Source organism: Platichthys flesus, chromosome 15 (genome assembly GCF_949316205.1).
Source record: "Platichthys flesus chromosome 15, fPlaFle2.1, whole genome shotgun sequence".
NCBI classification, from domain to species: Eukaryota; Metazoa; Chordata; class Actinopteri; order Pleuronectiformes; family Pleuronectidae; genus Platichthys; species Platichthys flesus.
In genome coordinates this window covers 15,488,505-15,512,610 of record NC_084959.1, presented here as the reverse complement: position 1 = coordinate 15,512,610, position 24,106 = coordinate 15,488,505, and the positions used below count along the sequence as shown (strand labels likewise).

Here is a 24,106-nt window from a genome sequence, read left to right as displayed (position 1 = left end):
GGCTGAAGTAACGTTGACATAAAGCAAAAGAGGTGGCTGAGACGAGAGGAGCAGGAGGCATCAGGGCGGGGATAAAAAAAAAAGCCTGACCCGAGTTCATCCGCAGCCCCAAACTCAGGGGGGGGATAAAAAAGAAATACTGTACATGACTTCCCACCTTTGCCCTGTGAGTAAGAGAAACTCTGACTAATAAAATGCCTTTTGAAAATCCAGATGCCTACTAAAGGCCAATAACGCCGGCAATACGGGAAGAAAAAAACTGTCGGGGAGAAAGAAAAATGCAATGATCTCTTAACAGCAATCTCCTCCGCTGTCAGCATCGCATAACCCCCCATTTCACCCTTATTCACAGACAGACTGTAAAAAAAAAAAAACTGTACAGCTGCATTAAAAAGAAAAATGTTGCATCCACAGAAAAAAGCTCCATCTTGTGCGTGTATGTGCTCATGAACCCTGTGATGCCTGAGAGGAAGACTGTGTAGGACGAGATACAGAGACACAGTCGAAACAGAGTGTGGATGCCGGTGCACAGGCAGTAAACAAAGTGTATCACCGTAAACATGTTTAACATGTGACTGCTCAATTTATGGAGGCAGTATGACACAGGGTAAGTCTAGCAGGGGCTCCTGTAAAGACATACTGTAGATATAAACCCACGTGTAGCACTTGATTAAACAGAAGTCCTCTCACTAAACACACATCTGGAGGAGGTGACACTGCTGTTCAACTGTGAGGACTTTAAACAGTGAGCAGCTACCTCTCTTATCTCTCCTGCACAGACCCCTGGCGGCTGGACCATCATATAATTAAGGATCTTTGTAGTCGAAACGGGAATCCTTGCATCCTGTGACTGGTGAGTTTTATTAACAGGTGGCTTGACTGTGAAACTGCTTTTTTACATTTTGGTTTTTGGGCTGCACTGGTTTGCATTGAGGAGAAGTTCAGAAGGTTAGATGGTTGTTCAGTTCAGAGTAGGCTCCACCCATCCATCTTTCTACCTACCTATCCACCCATCAATCTTTCTACCTAACTATCCATCTACCTATCCACCCATCAATCTTTCTACCTACCTATCCATCTACCTATCCACCCATCAATCTTTCTACCTACCTATCCATCTACCTATCCACATATCCATCTTTCTACCTACCTATTCATCCATCTATCTGCCTACCTCTGTATCCATCTGTCCATCCATCTAACCAACAATCCTCCTACCTACCTATTGGACCATCTGTCTACCTATCTACCCATCCATCTTTATACGTATCTATCTATCTATCCATCCATCCATCCTTTCATGTGTGTATTAACGTTTTGATACAGAGACATTGTGCGGTACATCGCCCGACTCCGTGTTTCTCCCTGTTGATCCACTGTTCACAAAGCATCTGCTCAATGAGATTCATCAAACTGCAGTCGGACACTATCCTTTTCTCCCTGTCCTGTCAAACTAGTCCCTTACTTACAATACAAATAATAAATATGCAAATCTGTGATGAATTTTGTTGATGAGCACAATGGAACAATTTTTAAAATATATTCAATGATGTGCTGCTTTGCTCAAAGCTGTAGAGCTCACAATAAGGAATGACTTAAATGGAACCTAACAGAATCAGTTATTTTGAATGGATGTTGGACATATAATGGCCCCCCCTGTGTAAATAGTTGCCCCCTGCTTTACGGCCCCTGATTTAAAAAAATCCTAGATCCACAACTGCAATTGCGGTTGAGTCTGGCTTCAAATATAAAGTGTAGTCCACTAACAAAAAGAACAAAATCAGACTGTGTGGACTCACTCAGGATTTGAACGTGTCCTCTCAGGCAAGACAAACCTGTGCTCTACCATCCAAACGAGACTCAAAACAAAAAAGCAGCCATGCGTCACCTGAGCGACTTACTCTTTATCCTAAAAAATATAAAATTACAGAACAATCATAGGCAGTGTGCTGCTGATAAAAAGACACAGGGCTGATCTGAATCGTGTCACAGAATCATTTCGACTCTAATGTCAGCTATAATGTGTTATAAATCACCACGCCACACACCAAGTCTCAAAATCAACAGAGACAATGGCGTTTTGTGTGTGTGTGTATTTACTGTGATGTAATTTGTGATTCCTTCCCCCCTGCCATGCAGCTGTGTATGAAATAAAAACCTTCACACTCCACTTAACAGATCTACAGGAAGCAAAGAGCATCATGAAGTGCTTTGTGTTTGTCGTGCTACCACACTTACACAACCGTTACAGCAAAGATAATAAAGCAGCGGGCCTGCTCCAGACCGGCAGAAGATCAGCTGAATGTGTGTGTGTTATTTATATAGTCTGCCTTTGTGTTCTTCTGCTGTTTGCTGCGCTTAAGAGAGTCTGGGGGCAATTCCAACATTTCCCTGGTGCCGCTGGCAAAACACTTTAACCGAGGGAGAATTGGCCCCACACTTACCCTCTTATTATTTGTCCAAATTTTGTTTTATAATGTGCCATCATTGTGAAGTATAGATGGAGGCTGTGGTAGGATTCATGCCCGGCAGGTCCACACGAGTCTCACACCAGAAGCTCACTGCTCTCATCTTAATAATAACTAGTGGTACTTCATGTCAGTACTAATGTGATCATGTAAGGATAAAAAAAAAAAAAAGAAAAAAAAAGTACATGATAACACTGTAGTATGTTCAAAATCAGGAGAGTACTTTTTGCTCTCAAAGATAAATAGCATGAATTTACAATTGTTTTAATGCTCTACATACTGCTAAGTTATCAAAATGCCAGCGTGTAGCATATTTTCCTTGTCGGTGGAATCTCAACCTTGGCTCTTGAAAGCTGTGATTACATAAGGAACATCAGAAAAAGCAAAGGAGATGAAGATGTGCTTGTGTTGTAGAGTAATGGCTGTGATATGCAAAAGAAAAACAAAGAGATGTCTGCTGAGTGTTGAACATTGTGCAGCATTTCTACTCATTTCACACTCTAATAGCACCTGCAATCATTTCTACATTTAAAATGCTTTGAGCTCTCACTTCACTCACTCTCACACGTACTCGCTGCTCAAACATCCACATGAGCCTGAGCTCTGACAGCGAGGCCACTGTAAACTCCGGTATCTTCAGTGGTTATTTTGTTCACATGCAAATGAAGGTTTACATTCTGTACTGTGTGTGTGTCTGTCCCCTATGTGCAAGCAGGGGCTGAAACGTAACTTCACAAAGAAACAGAAAGTTCTACTTCAAAAGAAAACTATAGAAGGAGGAGAAACATGCAATTCTATTTTGTCAGCAAGGCGGTTTCATAGGTTCTTTTTTTTGTCAAGGGGGGGGGGGGGGTTCCTTAACAAAATAATAAAAAAAGATTTCTGCACGGAATAATGTCATGAATCAAACAGAAAGAAACTCCAAAGAGTGGATGAGATAGATGCGCATATACAAACCTTGGTTCTTAAACTGATCCGGGCTGTGTAGGTGCTGGAGGGGGGAGTTGCAGGCGGAGGTGGCATGCTCACTGTGCAGCATCTGAGCCGCTTGGGGCCCCAGGGAGCCATAGTCAGCAAAGGAGCAGGGCCCCCCCCTCTGGTCACTGGGCGTAGAGTAAAACCCATAATCGGGCAGGCCTGGGAGATACAGTATAGGGTGGGGAGGGGGGAGGGGGGAGGGATGGTACTCCATCATTGTGGAAATCAAACTTTTTTTCATCGTCAAAAAACTCAATGTCCAGATTGTTCAGCACAGCCTCAGCGGTGCTTAAACCGATCAAAGTTACATCCTCAGTGTTTTGTCTGCTTTAATTGGCCCTCCCTCCCCAGCAGCTCCGGCCTTGTGGCCAGGCCCCCCCCACTGGCATGTGGTCTGTGTTTGAACGCTCAGCTGTGTGGTATACACTGGCCCTGGCATTATTGATACACATTATCTCTCCCTGAAGGCCCACATTCAAAACCTACTCAGAAGAAGACAGTTAAATATACAGAAATATCAAATATATAGTGAGGCCACAGCTTTGACCCCCCCCCCCCCCCCCGTGTTTCTTATCATCATTATAATCAATCATCAACACAGGTTAACACATCTGTCATTTTTAACTTTTAAGTCACAAATACCTAAATTAAGTTTTTGGTCATTTAAATAAAAAGAAACACAAGCAAACCAATTCATAATTCATTTGAGCCTTTTTTGACAAAAGGAGGAAGACGAGTTTGTTTGTTTTTAAGTGACGGAGATACGGACACGTTCATGTTTATTGATGACGAGCATTCTGGAATCTGAGCACGTCTCCCACTGGCATCTTCGGAAAATTCTCCCTTTGACACAGATGGTGGATTATCAACAGTTTAGAAAATGTCACTCGGCATAAGTTGTGCTGACATTTATTGCTTGTCCTTTTAATCTGTGACAAGCTGCTCATATAAAGAGTGCAATTAAAGGAAACTGCTCCTTCTCACACCTCTTTGATAACAGCGTTAATCTGCGCAGGGGGGGCTGAGATTGGTGACACCGACTTTTCCACGCTGGGTTTCCCCTGCTGTGTGTTTGTGTGTGCGTGTGCGTTTTTTTTTTTGGGGTCCTGGAGCGAATAGCCATTCCAAGCCACTTCACCTCTACCCATTCAGAGTGAGACAGTCCACTTCTGCCAAATGGAATGTAAGCACCAGCCATGTTTCTCCCCGCCAATGCTTTTTAGCACTCTGATCTCACCACTTGTGGGCTGTCTGCCCACTCATCAAATTATAGGCTCCAAATATGGCAGGCTTCCCACGTACGTCACATAATGCCTGACACATTGAACAAAGCTCAAGAAGCAATCATTCCATTTACTTCACTTAGACAAATGTCACCGAAAATCGATTGGCCTTGCTAATGTGGAAAACTGGATCAATGGAATAATTATAATGGTGGGAAAACATTTGACAATAGCACAAACCATGTAACTGGGAATTCACAAGAAGCCCCTCGAAATAAATCACAAATTGAGAACGATGTAAAAAGTGACAGGCGTTACTGTCTATTGGAGTGATTCAACATATTTCACTTTCATACAATATAAGACTGAGACATAAAAACGAAAATGTAATCATTGTTATCTTGACAGACGGGTAGTTTTAAAGGGGTTTGATGACGTGCACAAGTGTCTGATTTGCATGCTGTAGACTGATGTCAATTATCGTTACTATAATTATTAACTGGACTAACCCCACCGAGTGAAACGTGAGTATTATATGGGTTCAATCCAAATAGTGTCAGCAGCTGATAACAATAGTGGGTGCAGCTTTGAAATTGGGGACAGAGACAATATTTCCATTTGAGATACGGTTGTTAACAAGTGAACCGCATTAAGCTGAGCAGATGCTGTGTTGTAAAACACATTCGAACTTTTAAAGGGGCCCCTCTGCTCGGCTGGAACCGGCGACTTTTATGCCCTAACTTTACGACGTGACTGACCGGCCCACGACATGGAGATCGTAGAGAATGTAAACATGGGAAAGCTAACGACAAACTTTCTTCAAAACGAGACAGTCACTACTCAGAACAACTCTATTGTGAATGGAGAGTAAGAAGCAGAAAAGCAATAGAAAAAACTGAGAACGACATAAAACGGAGCTGTTCAGTTTGGAATCCCATGTAAAATACCCCCCCCCCCTCCATTAATATTAAAACAAGCTCACTACAGTTTGTGTGGTTTTTTGTTGCACGACAGTGAAGCTAAACTTCTGACGGCTGAAATGTCACAGAAACCTGATTCCAAAATAAGTCAGTAGCAAAAAGGTTAAAATTGGGCTGAATCTGCTCGACTTTTGAATTTACCCTTCAAATCTCCCACATAGAGGACAGTGCAAGGTGTTGGTGAGCTGTGACATATGCTGTAAAATACCAACTGCACAGAGGCACCATGAGGATTTTTCCTTCTGAGGTGACGTCAAGAGATGCACCCGAGAAGTTACGTAAAGTTTGGCCAGATAATGACATTTGAGAAATATTTGGACGCTGCGTGCTGTCGCATCGTCTGCAGCTGTGACCGGCTGAAAAGTGGCCGAGTTCAGACGGAGGCAGCTGGACAGGAGCGTGCTGCACACACATATTCTCAAAGCCATATATTTTCATCAGCGGCTATCTGATCTGTTATGCAGGATGAGACTGGGCAGAGTGGGCCCACAGCTGCATTAGTATCACCGATCATATCAGTGCGCCTCAGACCGTCCCACTATTAATATTCACACAATCTATCCAGAACAATGGGCCTTTCTTGGACTCCTTTTTTCCACTGGGCACTAATTGGATGTAATTACTCATCTACAAAACAAATGAGCGTGGTGAGGTTGCCTTGGAGACTAGATCAGGGGACCCAGCAGTGCGAATCGTTCGCAGGGCTTCATTTATACTGATAATTATCTCCCCTACCCCCATCCCCCCCCCCCCCTGCCCTCGGTGACCAGGCCGGCTGCGAGGCGATGGAGAGGGGAGTGTCTTGCAATCATCTGTTACTGACATCATCGGGGTGGCTCTCTTTAAGTGGATAAATGCCCCGCGCTCGTTCCCACTTTGCCAGGTGACTGCCTTTAAGGAGGAACCACAAACCTTGAAAGCACCGCCGCTCTTTTTCCACACTGGTTGGAAAATAAAACTAATCACGCTGATGATAAAATACAGGGTCACGCTCTCTGGCCGGATGCGACTTTGGCGTGTGAGGAATATTTTCGCAAGTTTGCCAGTGATCTGCACCAAGTTGGTGATTATTCGTATATGTTATATTCACATACACGCGTGTGAGGGCACAATCGTTGAGCCAAATGTTAACAAAACAGTAAGCGCAAGCCTTAAAACCTCAAATGGATTGACAGGGCTCTTAACACAGGGAGTTACTACAACAAAAAACCTATATTGGTATATTTTTAGGCAGCTAAACTAGTAAAAAATATTCAAACTGCCCTTTATTTTGAAATCTTTTAATCCACGAGTGGACTCTGATATACATGAAGATGCTTGTGGTTTTTCAGACGTACAGGGGTTCCTGGGAATTTGGGAATATAAAAATCTATTATCAAAAGTCATTTTCATTCCCGCGTATAGTGATTTTTCATGCGCTCGTTCCTCCGTTCCCCCGTGGCGCCAGCGAGATTCCTCGGTGGCCATCAAACCAAATCACTCTACAGAAGATGTCAATAAACCTGACATGCTGCCTCCCAAATTAGCTTTGAATTTTAGAGCCATCATAATTAGAATTTCTATTTTCACCAATGTCATTTAAAAATAGCGTGAAAGAAACTAACAGCTCTTTTGCGGTCTAGTCTTGCTTTCACTTTCCATTTGAAATAATCTTTTCTAAGTGAATGGCTGAGTAATTAACAGCACTAGACACCCTTTTCAGAGAGCCCAGACATTTCATAAATAATACATATTTAATGTCTTGTCATTTTGTGTTCAGAGAACCTTGGCTAATGAATTTTAACAGATGATTTCTTCTTGCATTTACTCACCCATACTCAGACCTATGTTTTTTTTTTTTTCTACTCTTCATTTTTCCCTTGTCTTGCTTTTTCTTTCCAGTGATGGACAACCTCAACAACGCTACTGATTTATATTTACCTTCAAACCAGGCGGGAAGTGACTGTGGATAGTTTTAAAGAGGAGGATCAAATTCTGAACACCGAATCACGGGTAAAACAATGTGCAACAGTGTAGTAGATCGGAGCCCACTAATTCGCTGCAGGGAAGCCCACACAGGCCACACTAAATGATTTTAATGCAGATTTTAACCTGTGTGGGATCTGGTGTGGCCGGGACAGAGAAAGGGCACGCAGTTATCGACCGTCAGCACAGATTATCCTATCGTGAGTAGGCTCCGAGCTGACAGCACTGCCCTTTTGGCTGAACACATTTTTTTCCCCAGACAAGTCTGGTCAGGATTGTGTGAAATGTATCTAATGGTCATTTAGATACAGCGAGTAGAGGAATTATCTTTCACAGGAATGTCTCCTAAGATACTGTTATCTTAATGATGGTCAAAATATCCCTGCATCTTACTCAATTTAATTTATATGTTATAAAAATATTATCATATGTATTTAAGTAAGTCGGCAATTTGCAATGTGAATGTTATTACAAATTTAAGGAAATAATGTCTCTTCATAATAAATGTATAATGCAACTGAAACTAAATCCTTTGCTGATCAGAGATTATACAACACATTTAATATTTCATAACTAAATTCACAAGACGACAAATATACCTCACTCCAGTGAAGCCGTCACTAAGTTTTCCTTGCAGAGTGTGTTATGTATGCAGCCCCTGGAGGGCAGAGTGGTGATGTCCCTGAAGGCCTGTTCCTGTAACCTTAGAGCATCTGCTACCCACAGCTGTGAGAGCCAACACTTTCCTAGTGGAGGCACAAAGGGACTCTTTGCCCTCCCCGATGTGTCACATCTTTCCCTGGGCCTTAGACAAAAAAACAAAAAAACAAGCAGGATGGGCTTGGCATGTCTGCTCATGTTATTTCGCACCGAATACATGTAGAGCGCTTCTGGCCTCAGAGCTGAGCTTTGCAGATTAGCATCTGGGACAAATGGACCTGAGCTCGCAAAGAGCCAGAATGATTAAACTCAGTGTACGCAGCCAATCCGGGTGTCCTCTCGGGCACTGCTGAAGATCACAGAGCTTGTTGGGAGGGAATTGATAATGATCTTAATTTGGAAATGTCTCTTCACGTGCGCTCCCATCTTTTCATTGGTGAAGAAAAAAAAGAAGATGAGTAAAAGAGAGGACGAAACAAAGAAGAACGACTAACTGAGGGTTAGTGGAGGCCAGCAAGAGTCCCAATAAAACTGGGCCGGGACACGTCTGCAATTTACACTCCAATTTCAGCGCAACACTGACCACAGACAACTCTATTTCAGCTTCGAACACCTGAGTCATGTCGGGCATACAGTACACCGCCATCTCCCAGACCTCTCGAAGCAAGCTGTGTGCACATTGCAGGTAAAGTCGAGATCTGAGACTGACATTTGAGTTTGGCAGAAAGCTCAGAGGAGAACAGTCCTCCGGCGCAGACTGGGACCAGGACTGTCAGAACCATCTGCATCACCCGAGTATTTCTCTGTCCTCTGACGACGCTACTGCAAAGACGATTTCACATACGACTACTTTAAAACCAAAAAACAAAGAGCACTCTTCGGAAAAAAACGGGTAACTCATTGACCTTCTCTTGCTATTTCAGGAGATGGACATCCATTGAATGAGATTAGAATTTAAATGTCTACTGTTAGCCTTCGGTTCACTAAATATCCAACCTGTGAGTCAGTTAACGCGGCAACTGTGAACAATTTGTGCAGGTCTATCCGTCATATCAACAGCAGAAGCTCAGCACAGTATTCTTGTCCAAAATGTAGCCCAGGTGCTGGTGCATGCATTAGTCATCTCCAAATTAGCAATTTCCTCCTTGCTGGCCTAACTATGCAGATGTTCAGACCCTCCATCTGATATTATGTGACTCCCCCCCCCCCACCCCCCCTTTTTTCCCCATCCTCCAGTGGCACTCCGCAGTGGTTCAAATCAGGTTCAAAACTGCGATCCAGCCTCACTAAGCCAAGTGTGGGACAAATCCTCTCTACCTGCAGGTGACGCTCAACTCCCTCCAGTAGTAGTACTTCTAGCCTGGAGTTCTCAAATGTGCTTACCAACAGGCACAGAGACGCTGTCGAGGTCCAACAGGCTTCTGGGTCGCCATCAAGGCATCGAAATACCTCGCCATCTTTAAATACACACTGAAGACCCATCGGCGATTCAGCTTTTACCAAAATAAAACGTGTCGCCTAGTCTGAAGGCCCTTTAAGATAGGATGTGATAGAAACACCACTGGACTCTGAGATCCATTCTTTTCAATGTCAATCACCACACAAAGGACATTTTTTTTCCCCGCAAATGTTGAATGTTGAGCTTTAACAACTGTGCCCTGTGACAAACACTCGAGCTTCCAATAGAAACCACACTGCCAGGCAGACACAGTGGAACAATGGAGGAAAGGTTCATATTGTGTGTGTCTGAGTTTCCCAAGATATTCAGTGCAAACAACTTTCTATGTGAAAGGGCCTTGACACAGTGCTCTTTCCTTAAAGGAAATTACAGTTAAAAGCGTATACATTATTAACTTGTGCATTTTGTTATAAAGAAAGAACCCTACTAAAGAACCAGTAGACAGCTAGAGAAGTTCATTCTTAAACAGAACAATGAGCTATAAGATCTTGTCTAGCAGCTCAAGTACATAATTAGCACACATGTATATGCAGGTTATACACTTGAAGAGACGGTGCTGCAGGGGCTTCATCTTCAGTCGCTTTTACTGTTATAATACACAACTACTGCTGCATCTGGGGTGGGCTGTAGTTTGCCACAAGTGCCAGGCCACAGTGAGAAGACTAAAATACACCTTGTCATCAGCAGGGGCCTGTCACTGAGAGGGACGTCAGCCTGCTGTCAGCCTGTAGAGCACTGGGAGCAGGGTGAAAGAGTCTTCTGTCAGGGAGGGGAAACATCTTCCACACTCCCACAACTCTGTCATCTACACAACCATGTTTCCGCTAAATAAAACCTCAATTCAAGCTATGCACGTTCTTCATTTTTAATGTTTTCAAATGAACCTCTCTGGTTTCCTCCCTGTTTCTCTCTTAAAGGGTCAAATAAGACAAAGTGCCCAGTATGTGGTGCTCTATGGGAACTGTAGGTGGAGTCAAAGCACAAAGAATCCACACTGACATCATAGACAAGCCTTTTTTCCCCCTTACAACGAAAACCCTCATCTGCACTAAAAGAAGAAAATGTAGCAAAAAATAAAACAACAAAATTATCCCACTAGACATTCTATCCCAGAGTTGATTTAGAGCCGAGGGTGGTGCAAATTAAATTTGTGAGATAAGCCTGAAATGCAGCAACGTCCCCAGATGATGCACAGAGAGGAAGGTCAAGCCTAAACAATCTATGTCCTCTGAGCTGTCTGTGTCCGTATAGAGAGGAGAGAGGAGAGACCGCTGAACGTATTAATCCACCGAGCATCTTCTCATACACTTTTTATTCGACCAACGGATTTGCCTCTTTCCAAAAACCACAACTCACACAAGGACTGCACTTGTTACAGTTACAACTAGTTGTTATTGAAAAAAAATGTAATTACCTGGCTAAGAAATACCGTGACCTGAACAACTGAGAGTCTTCGAGGACATTTAATAAAAATTTTAACGAACCACAAAACGGGATACAGCTGTTTTAAGGAAATGCAGCAAAACTATATTCGCTTATAAAATCCAGATTTTTTTTGTTCCGACAATATTCCTGCTCCTGCAGCACACAGCAGACACGTCTCTCTGACAGACATCTTCCTCAAAGCAGCGTCGTGGCTCTTTAAGTTCCTTAACACAGGCCCATGATGTCACTGTTTACCACTCCGGTCGCCTCCTCCCCCCTCCTCCCTTCACCCCCTGTTCATAATCATTTACTTGTCTCCATCCCTTTTGCAGCTGTCAGAATTAAACTGTTCATAATAGTTGCCATCATGTTTCCCTGCTCCCCTGGCTACCGCTAACCACAAATCAGCAGGCCTTGCTTCTTCCTGATGTTTGCCGCGATTGTTGGGACGATTGTTTGTTTGAAAATGCAAAAATAATAAAAATAAATATCAAGTAGGCCGATGGAGAAGGAAAAGAGTCGGCGCATTGAAAAAGGGCATCGGACTGGCTTCCAGTGTTCCCTCTGTCGATTTTAATTAAGTTCAAATGAGGATGGGTGGGTTAATTTATTCCTGTGCATATATGCAGGTGGGACGCATGCACCAAAGCCACTTGTCTGTGTGTCAGTGTGCATCTTCGGGTATCGCACAACGTGGCGCTGAGCATCATGTCTTCGGACTTAATTTCCGTGAACGACTGCACAGACCAGACAACATCTGAGTTACAATTAAAACAGATTTTCTCCACCGAGCATTTAATCGTACGTCTGATTAGGAAAAACACACTTCCCGAGAAGCCGGGAGCTGTGTGTTCATTCAGGGGAGCTGTTATTGACACCTATTGAATGATCTGCAGTTGTAAGCGGGTGAAAAGCAGGATGTCTAAATGAAGCCCACAAGTTAATCAATGCTGTGTTTAAGACAGACAGAAGCTTGCCTCCGGTTTTTGGTACAAAACTCTTGGCAGATCCATTTGCATCGTTTAACATTAATGCTTGCTCATATAATCAACAGACTGAATTAGAATCTGCGTAGGAATGACACAACACACAATCACTGGAAAGACATCCACATAGTCAGGATGATCTGACTCCAACATGATTGCAGTAAACCATGTCAACAGACGATAGCATGAAATGAATGGTAGAAAAGTAGAAAATGTGAACACTACTATCTGGCTGCTAATTGCTGTTAGAAGCGACTGTCCACCTTTGTGCCAAAACAAGAGCTTGACATTTTACTTTACCTAGATTAGTTTACCATAAACGGAGATCATGATACCATGAGGCGTTTAATCAGGCTTAAAACCTGTTTCCGTTAAAAACCACGTGTGTGCATGTGATATGAGCACATAGAAAACCATCCTTGCAGATGAGCATTTCTTCTCTCATCCACACAAATTTGGTCTTGACCCTCACGATGCTTGGAACCGCTCAACGCTCGCACACTTAACTGGATTTTGAGACTTTGGAGGCGGGCGGAACGTCTGATGTCTCCTTCCTAACGATTGGTCAGTACCGACCATGCATTGATTCGCATAAATGATCTGTACCATGCTCCATGTCCAGGAAGTCAGGTTAGTGTTTAAGCTTTTAACCGGACCACACTCCTCTCTGTACATTTTAGATGAAATCCATAATAGCATTTCTCCCACTCAAAACTGCATTCTCACCACTCGCAGTGTTCATTTTACGAAATCCACAATAACGTCCTCACAGGTAAAAAAATCTTATTATAAACTTTCTGCTATTTTGACTGAACTAATTTACATAAAAAAATCTGGTAAAAGTTTCTGTTATTATATTTAATAGCTGAACCAGAGATATGTTACAGCATATTGCAGTTATAATGAAACTCTTCCCAGTCAAAAAGAACATTTATATATCGGCAAAATCTGTCGTTTAAACATTCACAAAATAATTCTTCTTGGGACAAATTATGTAACATTTGTCATTGATGTGTATTTAATTTCAGATAGCCACATCACATTTTAGATATCTGTTATAGATTTATTACTAGAAAATAGTCCAATTTAAATTACAATCCAGTTTTAACTTGTCGCGACATTAATATCAGTTATATTTAATTTCAGATATAGACGTCATGAGATTTTTAACATCCAAAAATAGATTGCGACAAGTAATACTGTCATTACGGATGTCCACACTAAAAATAGGATCATGTCCTCTCTGCAGGCTGGAGACTGGGGGTGACGTCATGTTCAAATGACCAATCACGCCTCCAGAGTCTTTAACATGTGACTGTTGAGCAGGTGCGAGCACGTAAGGAGGGTCGAGCTCGCTCTCATCACAGCCCGTTGGTGGACCTCATTTATTCACACTGAGCAAAAATGTTTTCCAACCACGATCTTCACTGTTCACATGGTTTGTGCTGGTTTTGAGACTGATTAAACGCCATCAGAACATTTGTCCTATTTAATGACAAATAAAGATTATGAGAAGTACTGCGTCGTTTAACGAAATGCTTGTTCCGAGAAGATTTAAAGAAAAACACCTTGAGTTGCTATAAACACCCTTTCACATTCTTGCGGCTTCTTAATGATTTTACATTGGTGCTCTCTGTAAACACCTTTTTAATATCAAGAACCCTTGAAAGCTTCACGGACAGATGTTTTGGACAGATTTGCATTTGATTCAAATTTGGTCCTAATGACAATGAATGACGAATTCAAATTCATTGAATTAATTTGCTTTGATCCTGTGAGTCTTTTTGAAAATCCCCTTTTGAATGATCATTGTTTGAAACCCCAATTGGTGGAAGGAAATTGTGGCTGAAAGCATAATAATAAAAAATTAATTATTCAAAGGAGCTGAAATTAGTTGATAAATGGGTCATAAAGTGGAGATTATAATTCTGAGTTACTTCCTTTAAAACTGGAAATTATCCATGTATATATGTATTTAATGATATTTGATAAAGCAATGTGTATGTAAATCTGTGAGTCTACCCTAGAACTGCTGGCGAGTGTAGCATAGGGAACTCGGGGTTCTATGTCTATCGGGGGAAGCAGAGCAGGAGAAGTTGGAGAGAGCAGCAGCCACACAGAACATGGACAGAGCGTTTACCTGGCCCTGTGCTCTGTGGGTACGCCAAGTAGCCGCCTCTTCCACGGGCCCCCCTACCTGAGCCACGCGCTGCTGCTACCGCTGCCGCCGCCACCGGTCCGTACGCTGTCGCTGGGAAGCCTGCAGGCACATACACACACACACATACACACACATACATCACTTCCTGCACATGGATGAGTACGCCCCAGAGCTACAGGAGAATGTTGATAGCCGCGCTGAGCTACGGGATGAAACTGTAGCTGTCAGAGACAGGGGGCTCGTGTCAGGGCAACATCTATCAGCAGACTCTTACTGAGCCCACTGTGATATTCAAAACCCTGCAGACCCACTGATCCATACGGAGACGCACAGGGAGCCGTGAGCTACTCGCTGGGTTTGAGGAGGAAAAAGTGCAGATGTTTAAAATAACTATTAACCAAAGAGCACCTTTACAGTCCTGTATCTCTTGAGACACGCCGGTTTAACTTGAGTTAATAGAGTAGAAAGGAATTAAGTTAAACAGTAAATTCCACAATCACAACTTGAGTAACTGGTTAACAAACATATACAACTACTTTTGTTCCTGTATATGTATCAAAACATCATCATTTATAATGGATCACCAGGAGCAAAATATAAAATCATCTAAAAAGACCCCCCTAAAAACAGTGACGTACATGTGATCATTTTTTGTGCGACGTGTACTACAGTTTTTTATTCTTTTTTATAGAAGGTTTCTGTCAGATTGAGAAGGAGCTAATTTGCATTTGTAAACTGACTTTGGGTCTGTTTGCAATTCACCAAGTCCCTGATTATATTAGTGGAAGAATTTGGCTCTTGGGGGTGTTTATGTCACATTCTTTGGATGAAAGATTACAGCCACTTCTGAGCAGCATAGACATGGGCATAATAGCCCTACCTCTGGGGACTATCCCCGCATTTATTCGGGAGTGCTCCCAATTACTGAGAGTTTCTATGGAATCAGAATCATCCACTGTAATGCAAGAGGCAGATTATTCCACATTTTTTATGTTCGGCTTTTCAGCTGGAAGATATAAAGTGGGGATAAAAAAAACATCTTCCACAATCAGATGGAGACATCTGTTGGATGATTTGATACTCACAAGAGATTTCAATCTGTGAGTTTATATGAAGGCTGAACAAGTCTCTTGTGTTCTTTTCTTCTTAGGTAAACATTTACTGTCTTCCATCGCTGAGATTTCGTTAAGCCTCTGGCTTTAAACGTATATCTATATACACATTCATAAATCGGTCTAATTTGTCAGTTTATGATTAACCAGAAAAATAAAGACTTTAATACCATGCAAATACAAATCCACTTCTTTAGGCTCTGATTATTCCAACAAATATCAGCCTAATAATCAGTCTGTAATTAAGCCAATGCAGTATCTGTGAATTGTAATTACATTGTTGGCCTTAATGAACAAAGTAGTTAGAGGTGGCTGACAGAGGCGAGTCCATGCCCAGGGCCTGGGCTCCTCTCTCAGCACAGGAACGGTATGTCATTAGTGGTGGTGATGAGATTCCTCACTCTGGGCTCAACACCCTAATCAGCCTCCGAAAATTATCTCCACAGGAAATGCTTTCCTCACTAGCAAAAAAAAAAAAGAAAAAAGATTTCCACATAACCTGAAGTTTTTCTTGCTATTCTTGACAGATATATTGATATGACTTTCCGTGTGCATGTTGTGTGTATTTCTCTTCTATGTTTTGACCATAGTTTCCGGAGACTGTGGTTTAGACATTACAAAATGGCACAGGACACCTTAGAGGATTATTTTTTGAATGCTGTGGAGGTGAGAGGAGCACCAGCGGGTGACCTATTTTCCGAGCCAGCCTTGTACTGCAATTCTACGAAGAGGGGCTCACACAATAGAGTGACTGAGGGGGGAAGTATGGGGGGGGGGCTGTGTGGCAGGGTCAGATGAGCTGCAGCCAAAGAGAAAAACACATAGCTTTTCATCAGCCGTCTGAGAAGGAGGTAATTCACAACTCTGTCGACACAATATGACCGCGAATGTGCGAATTGGGTGTGAGGCGCCATCATGCTGCGCTGGGCAGGCAGGTGGAGAAGCAAAAGAAATACCACTTTTACCCCCCAACTATCTAACCGCTCAGGAGAGAATAAGGGACTCAGGCGGCATGGCGACAGGGGAAAAGAAATGCAAATGTGACGACAAAGAGGCAGCTGAAATCAGCGGCATTTATGCTGCTGCAGCTTTACCAGACCAGGAGCTGAGTCCAACAGCTCAAATGATATTCTCCACCTCTTTTCTCCAAAAAAAACCCCAAATCAACTCTGATACTATGCTAATGATGGCCATGCCCCCCTGCATTTCCACTTCTAGTGTCCCCATGGTTGCGGAGCAGAACAGTGTTCCAGGCAGCCACTCTCCACCTCTTTCTCCCTGCCTCTCTCTCTCTCTCCTTTCCTAAGTGCTGAATCCATCTTCCCCTCGCAGCCATTGTCATGACACCCCCAATAGACCCACTGGCTTGGAAGTTAGTTGCGGGCAAAGTTGTGGTGAGAGATTAACTTTGCAGGATTAGGTGGGTTAATTAATAGATGGCTGCTGCTCATTGTTTTGTGCTCACGCTGTAAGAAGCCACCCAAGAGAAGCGCTGCAGCATTAAATCAATTTCATGGCCCTTTTATTACTGAGGAGATAAAGCCAATATTTAGCTTTCAATTCTTCACAATTATTGGGCCCCTGCTTTGCCACTTGAGTGGCTGCGCTTGGCTGGGGACAAGGACACATCTGTTTATGAGCTGTGGAGGCCTGGGGGCCTTGGTGTCCGGACTCCGGGGAACTGTCCTCAGCTTTCGTTCCTCACGCCCACAGCACGAAAATTCATCCTTCCTTTAGGAGTGCACACGGAAAGGAGAGGACGTTTAATTCTAAAGAATGATGTGTTCTCTGCCAAATTCTACAGGCATTTCGTTTTCGCTCAAAGCAAATGCAGCACATTTTTCTACCCACAACCATTAAAATGTTAGGAAAATCTTTAAAATCACAACAAGAACGGGAGAAACATTTCCGGCCTGAGGATATTTTATGTAGGAACTCTCTAAAAATCCTACAAAATGCTTTCATGTCCAAAAAGCTTTGCCATCAACACGTTTTTTTTCTGATTCACCCAATGTTTAGAAATATCGACCATCATTCAGAAATCTATGCAACTGATAATTTGTATATTAATCCACGTCCCTTCCTACTGTAAAGTAACTTTGAGCTGTAGCAACTTGCCAAACTGAATGCCATGCACAACTCCCGGTGTTGTCCCTTGTCTGCCGAAGGAGCTCAATATGCATCCAGAGCACACACTGGTGCTTTGGTGGCATTCTTCCTGGGTGCTTCTACCTGCACCTGTATTTTGTGAGTCTCTGTGAACTCGATTGTAGTAAAGGAGGAGAGACGCGGGTTGGGGCAGTGTCAGTGGTGATGAAACTGCCGGCTGCCATTTCTGTGTCAAAGTTTCCTGGGATTTGTTTTGCATGCGAGGGAACTGGGCTTAAAGCTTTGTTTGCGTCAGTGTAAATCTGGAGCCCTTTGCTGAATGTTATACTGCTGTTAAAGTGGCAAGCAGAAGGCATTTATCACTGGTTACACCAATTTGTAGTTATAATCATGATCAGTGACATTTTACATTTCTGACATGAATCCTCCTGATGTCACCATGTTTTCGACCTGCTTCACTCATTATGCAGCACATCAACTACAGACAGTTGTCAAATGCAGGAGGATGGGGACAAGCTGGCAGACCCTTTTGTACTATATCCTCGTTTTTTTTTTGTTGCCCTGACAACATCATTGTAGCTATTATGAAAAAACAGTTTTGTTATACTTCTTAAAATCCGAAAGGACAGTTTAAGTGGATAAAACATAGATTTTTTTTACAAATGCCTTTCAAAGTGCAGATTTTCCAAAATGGCTGTCTCTGTGTATTCGTGTGCACACTTAAAAACATCGCGTTAGGGAAATGATGATGACACAGCTTACTTCGCACACGCCCACTGTTGCTTTCTCTTATGAGCATGCGCCGGGAAAAAACAACACGTTTCTGTCTGGTTAGCAGTGTTAGGTCTAATAACAAGGCTGCAGCTTTCCTGATCCATATTACTGACATTCACAGGCATATGCCTCACCCAAAATATTATTTGGACCACATTATTCTTCTCTGGTATTTGACAGATTGTTGAAGTGGACTGAAACACCACCTACTGGCTCGGAATGGAATGATATATTTTGTAAAATTTTGTTAAACAAAGGAGAAAATATTCCATTCAAAAAAATATCCACAATAGTGTATGATTTACGATCTTAACAAATAGACCCTTTAAAAATGTACACACTTTATCCAATTTTGTCGCTAGGCACAGTTTCTTATACATTTCTTACTGATCAGGTTTTTTGTGATAGTGCCTTTCCACGCCTCAGACTCCTCTTTCTGATCCTATTACTCAGAAAAACCGCACAATGAAAAGTTGTTGCATTATGCATCAATAAGGTCCTATTTATGTCCTACCAGTCTGACAACAGCTTGACTGATGTTAATGTAATCTGTACTGTTCTTTGGCCCAAAACTGCCAGCAGCAGCTCCCCCGTCACTGACAAAGGAGCTCCATCAGTCACAGAGCACTCCACTTATTTCTGCTATAAGAAGACTGTCAACTGTCTAATGCACAGGAGGAGCCCAGGGACAGCTGATCCTTCTGTGGAGGCCATATGGATCAAATATGCCCACATTTTAATGTCACCATGAAATTAAAAACTAATAGAGCCTAGAACTACATTAATACTTAATTTCCAGTGGCAAAATGATGTAAAGAAGATGATGTTATAGGGTGAACATAAAGATCAGATGGTGTATACGATGTATATAATGTGCGGCATAAATTTTTTTAGTGTAACATTACATGAGCTGGGAGAAACACTGATAACTAATATCATTTCCAGACATAGAGTGTCTTTTGGGTGTAGTTAACCAGGGTTAGCTTTATTACAAGGAACAGAGAACAATGAAAGAAGCCGTTCATCCTGCAGCTACAGTAGATTTTGGGGGTAGACAGCAGGAGTAAGACAGATGAATGGTACAGAGCAGAGGTGAGTGAGACGAATGAACAGAAAATGACATTAGCCACATCAGTGGAAGAGTAAGACAAAGAGAAGAAAGGACAGGAGTGAATGAGCAATTCGAGGAGGGGAAATAAGGCCAGGACTCAGGAGTCCAATTCATTCTCATGAAAATCTGTGAGGTGTTTTGGACAAGGGAAACTTGTCGAGGAAAGCGGACTATATCATACTCAGGAAAAACGTAAGCCACATCTATAATTAAGTGCTTTTCTACCATATTGCAATAGCATAAGGTATTATTTCACAGAAAAAATATTTTTGTGGGAAAACGAGGCAAAAGTTCACCTAAGACATTCGCAATGTTGAAATAGTAGAAGATGTAATATATAAATTGATAGAAAAAGAGTGAAAGTATATATTTTGAAGAATGGTCCCTTGTCAGTGTTGAATAATTGATGAGTTCTATTTTAATCTTGTACAGTAGCAGGCCTGGAGGACTGCACTAGTTTAATTTGTAGTGATGCATCACGTGTAAGTTCCTACATGTAATTTAAAAAGGATCTAATACAGTTGTCACAGTGACGATGTGTTAAGATGCCAGCTACTTTAAGTTAACAGCAAGAACAAGAGCTGTGCTGCTAAATATTTTTTATTAAACTGCTACTGACACTAAACATGAAGGACATACCGAGAAAATAAATTCTGAGATTTCAAGAATAACATTTTAACTTAACAAGAAAAAAGGTCATTATATTATGAGAAGGTGCGAGATAACCTTTGCTCTCACTCTTTGCATTTTGAAAAGCACACACATTACAGTTGACCACCACCAAACATTTCCTCCTCCACAAAAAAGGTGACTTCCTCTAGTCAGTCTATGTGGTTCCTTCTTTAGAATAAATAAAGTTTCTTGCGCGATCTTTTCAAAGTCCTGATACTTGTAATGCATGTGACGAGTTGGTCTTCTGATATTCCCCCTGTAAAATGAAATTTAGCTTATCTTTTCTTCTCATATTGCTACTATTTTTCTATTGAAATTACAATGCTTTTCTCAAAATGTCCGATGTTTTTATTTATTTAAATGGTCCTTATACCATAATCATATCATCACTTTGTTAAAATCTAAATACTTTTGCTAAATAGAAAAGCAAAGAGATCATGATGCTCAACACCGTAGAGCTATGTCCACATCCATTTGTCATATTGTGTAGTTTACTGCCACACTCAAACAAAAAGGAAGGACATTTAATGCTAAAAAATATAACAAATCAAAAAGGAGGTGCATGTTTCATTCGGTCAGAGAACAGTAAGAAGGACAAGCCAGCGGAAATAAGTCTGCTGATAAGTCATAGCAGAGGCAGCGAAGCACATTGCCGCCTTCGCACGGGGGTGGGGGTGGGGGGGGGGGGGTGGGGTGGGGGGGGTGGTGGGGGGGGGGGTTGTGGGGGGCATTCTGGCAGAGATGGAAAACTGACTCCACTTCACATTATGCCTCATCAATAACCTTTCATAAAATGTAGAAAAACATATAGAGAGAAATAAACCAAACAAAGGCGTAAAAAAATATAAATCAAAGTCATAAAAGACACAGCCACCTAGCAAGACATCTTTTCATCTCCAGATTGACAAGTGTCCCATTGTTGTCATCCTTCAGCACCACTTTGTTGTTGTTGAAAGCATCTCTGGGTTGCTGTTATCAAAGGCATAAATCACAGAGCAGGAGAGAGCCAGGTGGCTTTCATATGAACTGCTGCACACATGCTCACGTCTCACCTCTCCTCTGATCAACAGAGACCTACAGCACACACAGAGATTCCCCCTCACATAAAATACAGAGACGGCTGTCTGGGAATGAGCCAGAGAGAGGGAGAGTGTGACAGAGAGAGAGTGAGAGAAAGCATTTACATGCACACCAATAATTCAATTAGAACCAGACTAATGCAATACGCATATTATTGCAACTCTCATGTAAACACCTTAACCAGGTTATCTTACTCACATTACGGTCCTAATCAGAGTGAGCATAACTTGATTAACGGAGCCGGGTCGCTTGTCAATCATTCAAATTAATCTTGCCACGTGTACGTCTGGTTACTTTCGGTGTTTGGATTCTGTGGATGCATCTCAAAGGTCACACAGAACAGGATGTCATGCACGTTTGAAACCATAGCTAGAGAAGAGATGAGAGCAAAACTAAATTAAAATGAATCACCACATGTCCTTTTTGTATATTAACTTCTTATCTTACACTTCATTTAAACTTGAAGTACCTTACTGGCAAAGTTGGGCTGAACTTAAGCACAACTGTTAAACAGGCCCTCCACTGATCTTACACATCAGCTTCAGTCTACTCATCGTGAGGAGCACTACCAATCAAAATCAGTTGAATAATGACTTTAATGGAGCGGGAGGAACCGCTCAGTCTCAACCATAGACCGTAAATGAAGATGGACGACATGGCGGCTCCAAAACGGGAAGCCGAATTATCTTGATCACCCTCTGGTGGCTGGCTGCCCTGTAGGTTATAACCCCCCCACCTCCTCTGTGTTAGTGCATGGGACACAGGCCTACACTCAAGTACACATCATTTTCTTTTCCTCAAAGTTTTTTTTTTTCTGTCATTTGAGGTTTTTTCCCATCACACTGATTTATATTCAAGTGTTAATTTTTCCGGCAAGTTGGGTTTTAATTACTCATTTGATGATATCAAAGCAAGGTGGAACTTGATTGACAGCTGAGACTGATTACAGTCATGATTGGTAGAGTGCGTTTGGGATGACTTGAAGTGCCCAAGATGGCAGCACATATATCCAGGATATGTTGGACCAAATTTTGTATCTTTTTTTACAGTGCAAATCTCAACAATAACCCTGATGACATCATCAGTTTTTTAGCCTGAGCTTGGAGAGTAAAGCCTTTACGAAAAAGCCTGTGTCCTGTGTGGAGCTGAAAGATAAGGGAATTTATCAGAGAGCGTTAATCTAATACAATACAATATCAAGTTACATTATACGATTTGCAGGATCCAGTATGTTTGGGGCTTGACTGGAACTAGGGACTAAAACTCTGACCATGACCTCTGCTGAATCGCTTTCGATCATTCTTATATACATCTTCATGGAACTGCAAAAGAAAATCACTGTATTTAATATTGGTAATCAGAGCAATTGTTTGTGAATATATAATATATTGAGAAAGGCTTTAACAGACTGACAATAGTGTAAGAGGAATATAATATGTAATTGAAAATAATTATAGTAGTATTCAGCTTACAGCAGACATGATTCAATACACAGGCCCACTTAAATGGCTGCAGATTTTGAGGTTATAAAAGAAAGTAAACAGTTTCTTTTGACCTATTTTGTCACTCTCATGAGAACAATTATTCTTTCTTTAATAATAATAAATCAATAAATGAACACTTGTTGAACAGTGAAGTTACATTTCATCCAAGAGCTACTTAGAAAAATTAAATACATCCTGAGCTTATAAAAATGATATCGAAGTATCATAAACAACTGTATTGAAGCTCAATATGTGTCCAAAGTACGAGTTGAGAGCATCAGCCTTAAGAACAAAAGACAATGTATCCTGTGATAACCACACAAAAGGTGCTTATGACCCCTGACCTCAATACCAAAAAGAATATCTGTTTCCTCACATATACGTTACGTGTGGGTCTAGTGTGTGTGTGTGTTTGTATTTTCCCTTTACCCAAGCTGTAGCTCCTTTTCCTGAAGGTTTCTGTATATAATGAAACCATTTGGCTCACTCATCCTTTGCCATTAAGACCTAGTGGCGTCTGATTGGTAGAGAAGCAGTCGATTACAGAAGAGGAGTGAACTCTGAGCTCAGAAAAGCCTGGTTTTACGGTAGTAATTGTACCTGGATCATTGACCTTTGAACGGGAAATGATGAGGGAGGAAGATAAATATATCAGAAGTATAGAGAAGTACAAATTCGGCCCCTTTACAAGATATAAACATGTTCTAAAATTAGTTGGACACATGATGTCACGTTCTCTTATCCACTGTAACCATACCTCAGAGGTTTGATAGAAATCTACAGATTTCACATCCATCTTCCTGCTCAGAGCTGTGTCTCCTAAAGCCCCCCAATACTGCAGATAGTAAACATATAATGTGGAGAAATCCACAAGAAGGTCAGAGGTGAGTTATGGTTGAGCTTCAGATCAGCCTCCCTGGAGCCTGCAGGGACTGAGTGATTTGCTCAAGGATACTTCAGCAGGGGTGGATTTTTGCTGCCGAGGGTTCTCGACCCTGAGCCCTTCAGCTGGAGAGCGGTCTCCCTTCTCGCTACGGGATCTGACAGCTAATAATGAATTGCAGATTGCCTTAGCTATTCCGATATCACATGATGATATGTGCTATGCGAATGATTCAATCAGAACTTTGAATTTTATAAAAATGTCCGTATGAGGTTACTTGAAGAACCCTCGATCTTGAAATACCCCCAGTCTGCCCAGCTGCGAATGCACATCATATGCGCTGAGACGTACGCCGAGTGTGAGTTACTGTGATGCTGCTTATATTGAGCTCAGGAAAAGCTGTCGGTGTCTCTTACTTCACTTCTCAGGGACAAGAGTGCCCATTCTTTGTAGCTGAAGTGCATGGCAGCATAGCATCAAAGGGGACAAACTAGACTCTCTTTTGAAGTGTAGCCACACTTTTAACCTCTTCTTTGTGCTCCTTCCTGTGCACTCCAGTAAAAAAGGGTGCTCCGA

General features: G+C 42.0%; 1 protein-coding gene across 9 annotated transcripts in view; it reads right to left on the bottom strand.

The window, feature by feature from the left end:
- msi2b (musashi RNA-binding protein 2b) overlaps window positions 1-24,106 on the bottom strand; it is a 241,950-nt gene that overhangs the window by 6,000 nt on the left and 211,844 nt on the right. For 4 of the 9 annotated variants that reach the window (XM_062407101.1, XM_062407100.1, XM_062407099.1 and 1 more), the window contains 2 exons: window positions 14,285-14,404; window positions 3,426-3,605 (listed from right to left, as the gene is read on the bottom strand). The exons of 1 other annotated variant lie outside the window; for it this stretch is intronic. In XM_062407101.1, the coding sequence (XP_062263085.1) occupies window positions 3,426-3,605; window positions 14,285-14,404 (300 nt within the window). The remainder of the gene's footprint in view (window positions 1-3,425; window positions 3,606-14,284; window positions 14,405-24,106) is intronic. 4 more of the 9 variants (XM_062407102.1, XM_062407103.1, XM_062407104.1 and 1 more) reach the window with 4 other exon arrangements.